Raw genomic sequence first — 13076 nt, forward strand, 5'->3', positions numbered from 1 at the left:
GGTAACTCGTTTGCAAATGGAAAGGAGTCCCTGAAGGACTCCTTCCCCTTTGGGAATGTGGGAGCAAACATTTTTAGGAGAAGGCAGTGGTCCCACGGACCGCTGTCTACTCTTAAAAAATAAAAAGCAAACTTTTCATTTTTGTTTTTGAAAGGCATCCCGGGCTGCATTAAAAAAAAATGTTGCTTTATTTAAAAGCAAACACGGACATGGTGGTCTGCTGTCCCCAGCAGGCCACCATCCCTGTGTTTTAGTGATTCCAAATGGGTCACTAATTGGTCAAAGTAATGATATCATCAAAACAATTAAATTCCCCATTTATCTTCCTGAGTGCTGAAACTTTGCCTCCTTCTTCTGTTTTTTGTAATTTATACTTCTGACCTCAGTGGGCAGCTATCACGTTGGGGTGCACCTTTGAGCTGGTCATATTATCACTTTCATTGGCCAGATAATTTTTTTTAATTATTGGACATGAGATACATACTCCGAAGACTTACGTTTTCGTGGTTGATGTGTTTGAGCAGTCGCAGCTCGCGGTACGCCCTCTTGGCATGGATCACGGACTGGAATGGCCGGTACAGTTTCTTGATGGCCACCTTCTCCCCCGTCGCCTGGTCCTTGGCCGAGCTGCAAGGACGGTAGACATATTTAAGGCATGAAGCAGGGAAGACACACAGATACTGACACCTCGTCCACTTCCTTATAAAACACATCTGTCCAGGGACATCTTAAGAATTTTGGGGGCCCTGGACCAAGTGTATTTTGTGGGCCCCTGTTCAGAAGAGCTTTGAATTTATGATCCAAACTCAGGTCTTTCATGGCCTCTTTGGCCAGGTCCCTGGGGGTGCACATCTAATATTTGCCATCTAATGTTCAGGAATGGTGACGTGTTTTCAGTATTGTAAAATAGCACAGCTCACAGATATCATTACAAATAATCTCTGTGGCCCATTGCTATTTCTCATATGTGGGGTCCTGTTTGATCTAAAATTGAGTTTTTAATGGATATTGCATGGCGCTGAACGCCCTAAACACATTTATGTGCAAAATGTGTATTATAATCTCCCATACATCACCTGTATTAAAAATAAATTAAAGGGAAATAGAATTTTAAACAATCTATGTTTATAAATCATTCAAGGTCATCAGGGAAAGACTCTCTGCAGAACAGAGCTGGGTCTCCCAGGGGCCCCTGAAGGCTGGAGTCAGAGTCCACTTTGCCCATGAGTTAAAGCTCCTCTCCATCCATCCTCTTCTCAAACCCATGAATCTGGTTGTAATGCTCCAAATAAGCCTCATTTACTCTCTATGTTCTGAAACCAACCTGAGTGTTTGTGATCCAGGGCCCCGCATGCACTCTGACCTTCCGCGTTAATCACGCGGAAGGTCAGATCCGGAAGATCCGTGGATACAAGTTCTCCTGCGGTACATTTGCTTTTTAGCCAGAGAGATTCCGAGCACATGCTTTAATAATGTTATAAAAATGTTTATTGGCCTTCACAAGGTCGCACTGATAGCAATTAGGACAGATCTGGTCTGTGAGTGCAGAATAACTTTGGGAAATGCTATTCTCTGCTGACAGAGTCGCGTTTAAAGCCACAATGTCTGCAGATGATGACACGGTTTTTAGATTTTTTAATCAGCTGTAAAAAAAAAGTCCCGTCGAAGGGAGCCCCGCGGTACTCAGCCTCGGGCCGTTACTCTCGGGGGCGATTCAGGGCCGAGCTTGCCGGAGGGGAGAATACAGAGATTATTTTTAATGTTCTCAATTCTTTGTTGAGTTTGTTGTGACCCATACAAAGAGCCGGCGCAGAATTCCCACAGTGCTTTAAGTGGGCCGGTACTCACAGGTACTGAGTACCGGCACTTCTTATTTTTTTCACTCTGAGTACTGACACTTCTCTGCTGCCAAGGAGAGTACCGGTACTCATGAAAGGTAGGCTCATTAGCTGCTAGTGCTGGTGAGCACTAGGCTCTCAGAGTTGAACCCGCCTCTGACATCAAAGGTGGGTCTGTCGCCCTAAACTGACCCGTGCTGAGCTGCCTCTCTGGAGCACCTGTGAAGTGTTGAGCTGGGTGCCTTTGTTTTCCCATCCATTACCTTTAGGTGTGAGGCTCCTGATAGCTCCTAGCCACTGTGGCGGCTGCCACTGAACAAGGGTGGCGGGGCATGGGGTGAAGGGACGTGGGGGGCATTTAAAAAAAAAAAAGTACAACATAAACTACCTACCCGTGAAGGGAGGCGCTCCCCTCAGTCCTCTTCCCGGCTGCAAAGGCTGTCAGACAATCACGACGCTGCTGAAAGCAGCGCTGTGATTGGTCTCAGCGCCTGCCTTGCTGCTCAGACTGGGAGTGGGAGCCTGGTCATGTTCTCTACCAGGCTGTGCTGTACAGCCGGGTAGAGAACATTCAAAATGGGCATGTCTGTTTGGCCAGCCCAACACTGCCGGCCAAACAGACATGCGCACTTTGTGTGCACATGGCCCTCCTCCGGCCCCCTTCTCCAATCCAGCCCCGCCCCTCCCACAAGGAGAAATAAAATATAATAAGGTAGCGTACGTTATGAATTTTTTCCTTTTTGGTAAATCCGTCAGGATACTCCAACAAAAGGAAACGTGGGCCTTTGTTATGGGCCCAGCTGGAATTGATACCCACCCCCCGCCTGTACTTCGCTGCTTGGAAGGGAGCAGTGCAGACCCTGCTGAATGTGCGCTGGGACAAGTCCAGCAGACTGTGGGACCAGCGTCATGGCAGGGTAGACGGCGCCCACCCCCCGAAAAGAGTGTGTAGACGCCTCTACCCGCGTGTACCCTCAGCTTGTGCCCTGGGCACATACTCGATTTACTACTGCGGAAAAATAATGCGTGCCCCATACCGGCCTTCAGTGCACAACCCTGCCCTGGGTGAAAGCCTTCAGTGGCCCCCCGAGCAGCTCCCACCTCCTGGAAGGTTCCCTGCGCCCCCCATGGTCAGACCATCCCACTGCATGGGCCAGGTGAGGCGTGTAGGTGCTCAGGCAACTGCGTAACAAAGGCCCCCTCAGCACAGCACTTTGCCTGAGTGAGTCCGAAGGAGGCCCCCTCCATCTTCTAAGCCGGCCCCCCTCCAGTTTCGTTACGCCTCTGCGCTCAGGTGGAATGAATGTCGCTGCCCCTTGGAATGCACTTTCTGTGTTCCTGCTTCACAACCCGTTGACTGAAAGGGGGGAGGTGATGTGCACGCCCCTGCAGGGGGTGGGGGGAGCAAGGCAGACAAGCTCGGGCACCTCCCTGCACACCCCAGCGCTTCTGGCCTTTAATCTCAGCTTCCGAGAGCTCCCCTCATTTACAGGGTGTCTCCTGTGAGGATGGGGCCCGTGCACATGAGAGGCAACACGTACAACGCCCTTCAGAGAGCAGCAAAGGTGGGCGACTCTTCCTACAAGTGATGTGCACACCCCCTTACAAGAGGGAGCAGAAGCACCCCCAACAGAAATCATGTTATAGCAGGGGTCTCCAAACTTTTTAATCCCACGCCCCCTCAGTTGAAAAATAAAAATCATTGGGCCCCCCTCAGAATTTTTCACAATTATTTTATAAACATGGCAATGTTTAAATATGTCTAAACCTATTTAAACAATGCAGTTAAGTACTGTCACCTTTTTAAAACTGCAATAACATGCTTTTGCTTGAAACAAAGGCCTGTTATCTGTATAATATTTATTTTGGCCAGAGTCTGGGGGCCCCCCTGGGATCACTTCAGCCCCCCCTAGGGTGGCCCGCCCCCCAGTTTGAAGACCTCTGTGTTATAGTGAAACACATCGCTGGATGCGGCTCGGTGTGTGAGCCACTGGCGTAACAAAGGCCCCCTCCGCCCCCGAGCTCCAGGGGACCCCCTCCGCACAGTACGGTGTGCACCTGACTGGGTCCAGGGGGGAGGCCCCCTCAGCACAGTACAGTGTGCACAAGCTGCAGGCCCTGGACTGGGCCCCCTCAACACAGTACAGTGTGCACCTCACTGGGTGGGGGGGGCGGGACTCAGCACAGTACAGTGTGCACAAGCTGCAGGCCCCTGAGTGGGCCCACTCAGCACAGTACAGTTGGTCCAGGGGAGGGGGGCCCCCTCGAGTTTCTTTACGCCACTGGTGTGAGCAGGGAGAAGCGAGACTCGCTTCCGGGGGTCATGAGCCCACCACATTAGCAGCTTTAGCCGGGGGGGGGGGGGGGGGGCACTGGGCAGTGCTGTGTAGCACGAAGCACTTACATGGTTTACAGCTCCTTTGACTCTGACCAGGGATGCCGGTCTCCAAACAAAAGATTCCCCCCACTTCTGCAAGAGAACAGTTCATGCAGGTGTGTGTATGGGGGGAGGGTGGATTTAGAGAAGGGTGGGGCAGTATGGATGCAGCGATGAATGAATCAACGGAAGGATGAATGGATATAGAGAAGGATGGAGAAGAAAAGTGAAGGGACGCCTGATGGGGTAAAGGTGCAGTGAGAATGAAAGACACCAGAAGGAATGACAAGGGAAGGGAGACGCAGAAGGATGGATGAATAAAAAGATGGATGAAAAATGACAAAAAGAAGTATGTAAAGAAGGAAAAGGGAAGAAAGATGCAAACTAAATCGAGATGGGGAGAAGAAAAAAGAAGGACAAAAGAACTGAACGAAGGATGGGAGAAATCCCTCCCAGCCCCGCAGACAGAGCAATCCGCCGAATGACTGCTGGGGTCGCCGGCTCAGTGCCATTTACGATATGGCTCAAAGTGGGGCCAGTTTATTTTTCTGGCTACTCCCATGTGTTTCATTTTCATTTCTTTGCTAACATTACCAGATTGAAAATTGATTAGCTGTCATGAAATGTCACATAGAGCAGTGATATGGAGTGGGGACAAAACCTTCTCTAAAATATCGCTGATATATTAAAAGCAGGATTCTGACCGGCCACAGATTCTCACCCAGTGTTAAAATGTGTCTATTCCTTACAGCAGCAAGCGATTCATACACAGTAAATAGTAAGCTCCGCCCAGGGCCAGGCAGCGTTTCCGCGGGGTCAGGCAGGCGTTTCTGCACCACCCACAGGATATGCTCAGGCTGGAGGGCTGCAGTAACGCGGACAGATTATCATCGGTTCCTGCAGGATATTCGAGCTGTTCCATGACCTTTGATTGTCCTTCTTTTCCCTCCTCAAGAACAATATGACAAGGGAAAGGCCATAACCATCAATGTTCTGCCCAGCTGACTGCCTGGCCTACATCCTAATCCCAAGAAGTGCTGAGGCTCTCTTCTGGCTGTGACCTGAAGCAGACCTGACCTCCTCTGAACATCACCTTCTCCTGCCTAGATCGTCTGACTAGAGACCTGTACCCTACCAGCCATTCCCAATAAAGAATCCTGATAATGAGGTAATGTCGTGACTTGGGTAAACTTCTTGGGCAGCACCAGTGGTGGAAAAGTCTGGAAGAGGAACGGAAATTACACTCTTTCATGTTAAAGATGACCCACAAGCAAGATCGAACGTAGTTCCCAGTGTGCCAGCACCTTCGAGACCAACTTAACTGCCTAGTGGATAAGTTTCTTATAGACTGACCAAAGTGCTTAGACCTGGGGTTTGTTCCAGATTGATCGAAGTGCTTAGAGTCCGAGCTTCTTCTAAACAATGCTTAGTGTCTGAGCTTCACCTGAACCAATGCAAGAGGTTGGTGTTTGAGGTTCTTGTAGACTGTTCCTAGAGCTTGGTTTGAAACTTCTTCTACACAGACCCAAGTGCTTGGTGTCCAAAGCTTGTACCAGACTGACCCAAGTGCTTTGTCGGAACCGACCCAAGGGCTTGGCATCCATGCTCCCTCTAAACCGATGCAGTACATAGTGTCTGAGATTCTTCTAAGCCGATGCAAGTGACATTGTCATCCCTGGGGCTGTGGCTGGGGGGTGATGGAACCCCAGCCTGGTCCCTGTTATTGTACCAATGCTGCAGCATAAAGGACAGGGCTGCATGAAACAGGTGGGTTTGTGTCACCAGGCAGGGTGGGATGGGTTGCGGTACAGAAAGAAAAACCGGGGTGGGGCACTGCCCATGTCCTCAGTCGGCCTGAAAAGCAAGACACACAAAGGGAAGAGTGAAAGGGGAGAGAAAGAGATGACAGGACAGAAATGATTGGCACAGGATTAGGGGTGGGTGAAATATTCCATTTCGCCGGCTGAATTTTGCCGACTCTGGGTTGCACTTGTAACATGGAGTTCCGGCAAAATTCTGCCAATCGCTGCATGTAAGAACTTTTTATCATACGCAGCTCCAAAACGATAAATTGGTGAGTGAGATTAGATATCTCCTGGCGCAATTTTGGTCACTAGTTGGACATCTAGCGAGATTGTTCCATTGCAGGCGATCGTGATCATTCGTGGTTAGAAGGCTGCTGCTTGAGTAGAAAATCCATTCGAGTGGCAGCAAAATCAACTGAGTAGCTGTGCCCTCTGGCACACCGCGTGGTACCACTGGCGCTGAGTTATTGGCGCAGCACGAGGGCTAAATCCCAGTGTGAGCAGCACACATGCCTATTCCCAGCCCTTGTTGGAACTTCACTGAATCTTGCGGAGCCTTTTTGCAACTCAAGGAAATTCCACAAAGTTCTGCAATCTCCGCCCCCCCCTACACTGGAGGGTAAGGGACAGTGAAAGATTAGAGGTCACAAAGACATCAGAGAGAGAAAAGGGAATTTGGTGCAGGAAAAGTGAGACACTGGAGAGAGAAGAGTGCAAACACGAGGATAGAGTGGGCGCAGAGGAGAGGAGACAGAAGGGTTGGGAGGGGTAGGGTCGTGGAAATATGACGGAGAAAACGAGGTAAAGAATCAGGGGAGACACCGAAAGTGGACACGTGGCAATGAGAGACTGTGGAACAGGAAGGGATTCCGGTAAGAGCCAAAGAGAAGAGCAACAAAGGCGAGAAGACCACAGATACCTGTAGGCAAACATGTATGTATGCATGTATGTATACTCTGACGCATGAATGTATACGTTGGTAGCATGCTATGCCACACCGAGAACATTTTGATTCTATTAAATGTCTGCACACTAGCTCCGCCCCAATCTGCACTGCTCAGTCTGGTGAGTGCCTGCGCTCAGGGCTTTAACTGGGATGCCCCCCCCCCCCGGGTCTCAGACCCAGCAGTAATCAACTTCTGAACAATGACTGTGAAAAGCGTTCAGGTAATCCCGATCTGTGACAGTCCCTGTTTGTATCTGACTTCTGGCCTCAGCCTTACATGCCCTAAGAGTGTTTGTTTGCACAGACTCTTCTGTTTCTGCAGGTGTTTTCATGCAGCATATCACTCTTGCATGGTGCGTACAGTGAACTGTCACTCACCTCCAGGTGTCCGAGTGAGCTCAGTCTGTGGATGGGTGACTATGAAGGGGCAGACTGAGCGCTGAGGCAGAAGGCAGTGAGGTTCTCACAGTGCTGTCTGAGGGTCACAAAGGAGGATCCCCTCCAAGCACATCCAATCCTTGGCCTCTCTGCAGAGCGCACAGAGAGGGGTAGTGACATATGTGCCAATGGTAACTGATTCTCTGAAGGAGCTACAGGGTGAATGTGAAAGAACTGCAGTGATTACAGGTGAGAGGGTGCGTGCACAGGGGACGGTGCAGTGAAGGACATTCAAGGAAGTACCTGAAGGCGGAAGTAAAAAGGGAGGCCGAAGATTAAAGCACTGAGGTGTGAGTGAGATGCGTGGATGGAAGATTTCAGAAAGATGTGGGGATTGAAGGGAAGAAAGTGTTAGGAAGGAAAAACCTGCGTGATGGAGGCACTGGGGACCACGAGCCCTTCCACCAAACCTGCTGATTCACGTGCTGGTCTTTTTAGAATTGAATCAGTTTCACTACAACACATCATGGTTACTCCTGTATCTCATACAGCTACTAACCTCTGGCAAAGCCAATAGTTCTGGCTTGTTTTGGCGTGTGCAGGTTGTTCAGTGACGTCTGGGTGCAATTACAGACAGTTCACAGAGCGGCACCAAAATACTGGGCAAGTCACGCGCCATGGGGAGCTCAGGATTTCATGTTTCAAGCCACGCCCCTAATGACAGGGTAGCCTCTTGAAAAGGATTCCTAGTTATGCTTCTTAGACCACGCCCCTTCTGGGCACCACCCACTTTTTCACACCTAAAGCCCTGTCTGTACTTGTGTTTGAACACCAAGGCACCACATTCCCAAGCGCGGGAAGGCTACAAAATCCAACACGCTTCCTGGTCCCCCCAAGAAGGAAACCGCACCCAGAGGTCGACACACGATAGCTGAGAGCAATCAGCGCCAAGAAGCCGTGAAAATGGCAGACTGTCCTAAAATGCGGCGTAACACAACAGCACATACCGTACCATACCATAACATACAAACCCAAAGCTTCTGTAAGTTCTAGAGGTGGACGAGGCACTGGAAGCTGGAGCCAGGCCCGAGCCACCACTGGAAGCTGGAGCCAGGCTCGAGCCACCACTGGAAGCTGGAGCCAGGCCCGAGCCACCACTGGAAGCTGGAGCCAGGCTCGAGCCACCACTGGAAGCTGGAGCCAGGCTCGAGCCACCACTGGAAGCTGGAGCCAGGCTCGAGCCACCACTGGAAGCTGGAGCCAGGCCCGAGCCACCACTGGAAGCTGGAGCCAGGCCCGAGCCACCACTGGAAGCTGGAGCCAGGCTCGAGCCACCACTGGAAGCTGGAGCCAGGCCCGAGCCACCACTGGAAGTTGGAGCCAGGCCCGAGCCACCACTGGAAGCTGGAGCCAGGCTCGAGCCACTGGAAGCTGGAGCCAGGCTCGAGCCGCTGGAAGCTGGAGCCAGGCTCGAGCCGCTGGAAGCTGGAGCCAGGCTCGAGCCAGTGGAAGCTGGAGCCAGGCTCGAGCCGCTGGAAGCTGGAGCCAGGCTCGAGCCGCTGGAAGCTGGAGCCAGGCTCGAGCCGCTGGAAGCTGGAGCCAGGCTCGAGCCGCTGGAAGCTGGAGCCAGGCTCGAGCCACAGGAAGCACTGGAAGCTGGAGCCAGTGGAAGCTGGAGCCAGGCTCGAGTCACTGGAAGCTGGAGCCAGGCTCGAGCCACTAGATGCTGCAGCCAGGCTCGAGGCACTGAAAACTGGAGCCAGGCTTGAGGCACTGGAAGCTGGAGCCAGGCTCGAGCCGCTGGAAGTTGGAGCCAGGCTCGAATCACTGGAAGCTGGAGCCAGGCCCGAGCCACCACTGGAAGCTGGAGCCAGGCTTGAGCCACTGGAAGCTGGAGCCAGGCCCGAGCCACCACTGGAAGCTGGAGCCAGGCTCGAGCCACTAGATGATGGAGCCAGGTTCGAGCCACTGGAAGCTGGAGCCAGGCTCGAGCCACTGGAAGCTGGAGCCAGGCTCGAGCCACTAGATGCTGCAGCCAGGCTCGAGGCACTGGAAGCTGGAGCCAGGCTCGAGCCACTGGAAGCTGGAGCCAGGCCCGAGCCACCACTGGAAGCTGGAGCCAGGCTCGAGCCAGTGGAAGCTGGAGCCAGGCTCGAGCCAGTGGAAGCTGGAGCCAGGCTCGAGCCAGGCTCGAGCCAGTGGAAGCTGGAGCCAGGCTCGAGGCACCACTGGAAGCTGGAGCCAGGCTCGAGGCACCACTGGAAGCTGGAGCCAGGCTCGAGGCACCACTGGAAGCTGGAGCCAGGCTCGAGCCACTGGAAGCTGGAGCCAGGCTCGAGGCACCACTGGAAGCTGGAGCCAGGCTCTAGGCAACACTGGAAGCTGGACCAAGCCTTGAGCCAGATGCCTGGCGCTGCCTCAGCTCGAGATCCTCTTGTGCCCTGGAGCCCGAGACCAGCCGAGCTTGCGTGTGGCCTCTGACACCCTCCTCTAACCTCGTGCACCCAGAACTGAAGACAAAGCAGTAACTGTTGATTTACAACGAGAAACAGAAAATACACAGGTCCATCTAGGGGCTGAACTGCGCAATGTGCCACGACCACTGGCCAGTGCTGCGCCGACACCTCCAGACAGGTGGGGTCGGGATGTGCGCTGTCCACCAGGTGCTTGATCCAATAGACCACAATGTGGCTTCATTTAGGAGAAGAATCGGGGCCACCTCGAGGGCCACGTGACACCTGTCTGGCCCCTACTTCAATGTCACCACACCCAGGGATGAGCAGGAATGTTTCCAAGTTAATCTTTAAAGACCATCTCTTCTAATCAATCCTTCTCAGTGCAGTAATATTATCTGATTTATTGAGGTGAAAAGCTTCTGCGTGCTAAATAACTACCCTTATTTGAATTTTGAAGAGGCTTTGTAATATTTTTAGATGTTTGCTGCATGATTTTCTTTCCGAACGTTTCCAGGGCTCGGCTCGCGCAGGGCTCTTAGAGCCACACGAGGCCCATGGCTCGCCCCTTCTCTAGTAAGTTCTTGTCTGGTGTGCCCACTAGCGCCTAGGATTCTCATTTCTGCCTCTGTCAGGTGAAGCACTTTCCCACCAGGCCCAGGACAGCCCTCTTCTACGCTGTGAAGGGGCCTCTCCTCCCAGTTTCAGCAGAGAGGCCCTGCCGTCTTCAACTGAACACCGGCGGAACACTGAACCCAGAGAATCACAGCGCCACGCTTTGGGCGATGTGTGCTCTGCTGCAGAGGAAGTAAGGGACTCCAGCAGGAATAAGGGAGGAGGGGATGGGGAGGTAGGCGTCAGAAGCGGGTACAGAAGGGAGATGCTGGGACCTGCATGGAGAGAGATGGGGAGACACAGGACTTCAAGCGATGCTTAGGGGGTACCTTCAGATCTTTTCATCCAACTGTCAGCAATTCTACTACGTAACTAGAAGCAGAGGCCCTGAAAGCCCTGTAGGGCTGGAGAGGAGTCAGCCACTGTCAGAGCTGCTGATGGTGGAACTAGCCCCAGCTCTACCGGCCTGGCGTCAGGAAGGGCTCCCTGCCCCTCCCATTTAGACATTCACGCACCCCAAGCACCCACAATGGGCACCCCCCAGCACCCACAGAGCCTCTCCCACCTAGACATCCACGCACCCCCAAGCACCCACAAGGGCCCCTCCCACCTAGACATCCACGCACCCACAAGGGCTCCTCCCACCTAGACATCCACGTACCCCCCCAAAGTACCCACAAGGGCCCCTCCCACCTAGACATCCACGCACCCCCAATCATCAACAAGGACCCTCCCACCTAAACATCCACGTACCCCCCCCAAAGTACCCACAAGGGCCCCTCCCACCTAGACATCCACGCTCCCCCCCAAGCGCCCACAAGGGCACCTCCCACCTAGACATCCACGCACCCCCCAAGCACCCACAAGGGCCCCTCCCACCTAGACATCCACGCACCCCCAAGGGCCCCTCCCACCTAGACATCCACGTACCCCCCCAAAGTACCCACAAGGGCCCCTCCCACCTAGACATCCACGCACCCCCCCCAAGCACCCACAAGGGCACCTCCCACCTAGACATCCACGTACCCCCCCAAAGTACCCACAATGGCCCCTCCCACCTAGACATCCACGTACCCCTCCAAGCACCCACAAGGGCACCTCCCACCTAGACATCCACGCACCCCCCAAGCATCCACAAGGGCCCCTCCCACCTAGACATCCACGCACCCCAAGCCCCCATAATGGCCCCTCCCATCTAGATATCCACGCACCCACAGGGGCCCCTCCCACCTAGACTTGCACGCACTCCCAAGCACCTATAAGGGGTCCCTCCCTCTAGACATCCACGCACCCCCTCCCCCAAAGCACCCACAAGGGCCCCTCCCACCTAGACATCCACGTACCCCCCCAAAGTACCCACAAGGGCCCCTCCCACCTAGACATCCACGCACCCCCAATCATCAACAAGGACCCTCCCACCTAAACATCCACGTACCCCCCCAAAGTACCCACAAGGGCCCCTCCCACCTAGACATCCACGCTCCCCCCCAAGCGCCCACAAGGGCACCTCCCACCTAGACATTCACGCACCCCCCAAACACACACAAGTGGCCCTCCCATCTACATATCCAAGCACCCACAAGGGCCCCTCCCATCTACACATCCAAGCACCCACAAGGGCCCCTCCCATCTACACATCCAAGCACCCACAAGGGCCCCTCCCATCTACACATCCAAGCACCCACAAGGGCCCCCTCCCATCTAGATATCCACGTACCCCCAAGGGGCTCCTCCCACCAAGACATCCACGCACCCCAAGGGGCCCCTCCCTCTAGACATCCACGCACCCCCTCCCCAAAGCACCGACAAGGGGCCCTCCCATCTACACATCCAAGCATCCACAAGGGCCCCTCCCATCTACACATCCAAGCACCCACAAGGGGCCCTCCCACCTAGACATTCACGCACCCCCCAAACACACACAAGTGGCCCTCCCATCTACATATCCAAGCACCCACAAGGGCCCCTCCCATCTACACATCCAAGCACCCACAAGGGCCCCTCCCATCTACACATCCAAGCACCCACAAGGGCCCCTCCCATCTACACATCCAAGCACCCACAAGGGCCCCCTCCCATCTAGATATCCACGTACCCCCAAGGGGCTCCTCCCACCAAGACATCCACGCACCCCAAGGGGCCCCTCCCTCTAGACATCCACGCACCCCCTCCCCAAAGCACCCACAAGGGCCCCTCCCATCTACACATGCAAGCACCCACAGGGGCCCCTCCTCACCAGACTGTGCCGTAGGCCCCCGAGCCCACCGCCCGCAGGTCCTTGTACCGGGGGGGCACCTCCCACACCGTCTTGTTGATGTCCAGCCGACAGAAGCCCTTCTTCCCCGGGGTCGCCATGTCCTCTGTGCGCCGGCCTGGGAGAGACTGGAGGCGGCCAGGTGAGGCGGGCCCTCCCCAGCCAGGTGTGTGAGGTGGGGCCCTCCCCGCCCCACAGCCAGGTGTGTGGGGCGGGGGAGGGGAGACCTGTCCGGGCGATAGGACTCATCCAGCTTCCTTATCAGCGACAGCCCGGAATGTGAGCCCGAGACATCTCTGTGGAAACCACACCCGGAGGGGGCACTTTAAGGAAAACACCGCGTGTGAGAGCGTCGAGGAGACAACAGTGGAAGGGACAGGGGTCAGGAATGTGGGGGGAGCGGGGTACAT

The 13076-nt window shown here is 54.2% G+C and overlaps 1 protein-coding gene across 1 annotated transcript in view; it reads right to left on the reverse strand.

Annotated features, from left to right (window-relative positions):
* Positions 1-12851, reverse strand: part of LOC138258841 (mitogen-activated protein kinase 14A-like) — a 157936-nt gene extending 145085 nt beyond the window's left edge. Inside the window, exons 1-2 of the mRNA XM_069206117.1 lie at positions 12649-12851; positions 498-627 (exon numbers count right to left, since the gene is read on the reverse strand). Coding sequence (XP_069062218.1) covers positions 498-627; positions 12649-12767 — 249 coding nt within the window. The 5' untranslated portion in view covers positions 12768-12851. The remainder of the gene's footprint in view (positions 1-497; positions 628-12648) is intronic.
* Between the last annotated feature and the right edge of the window lie 225 nt (positions 12852-13076).

This window comes from Pleurodeles waltl, chromosome 9 (assembly GCF_031143425.1).
Source record: "Pleurodeles waltl isolate 20211129_DDA chromosome 9, aPleWal1.hap1.20221129, whole genome shotgun sequence".
In the NCBI taxonomy this organism is placed as follows: domain Eukaryota; kingdom Metazoa; phylum Chordata; class Amphibia; order Caudata; family Salamandridae; genus Pleurodeles; species Pleurodeles waltl.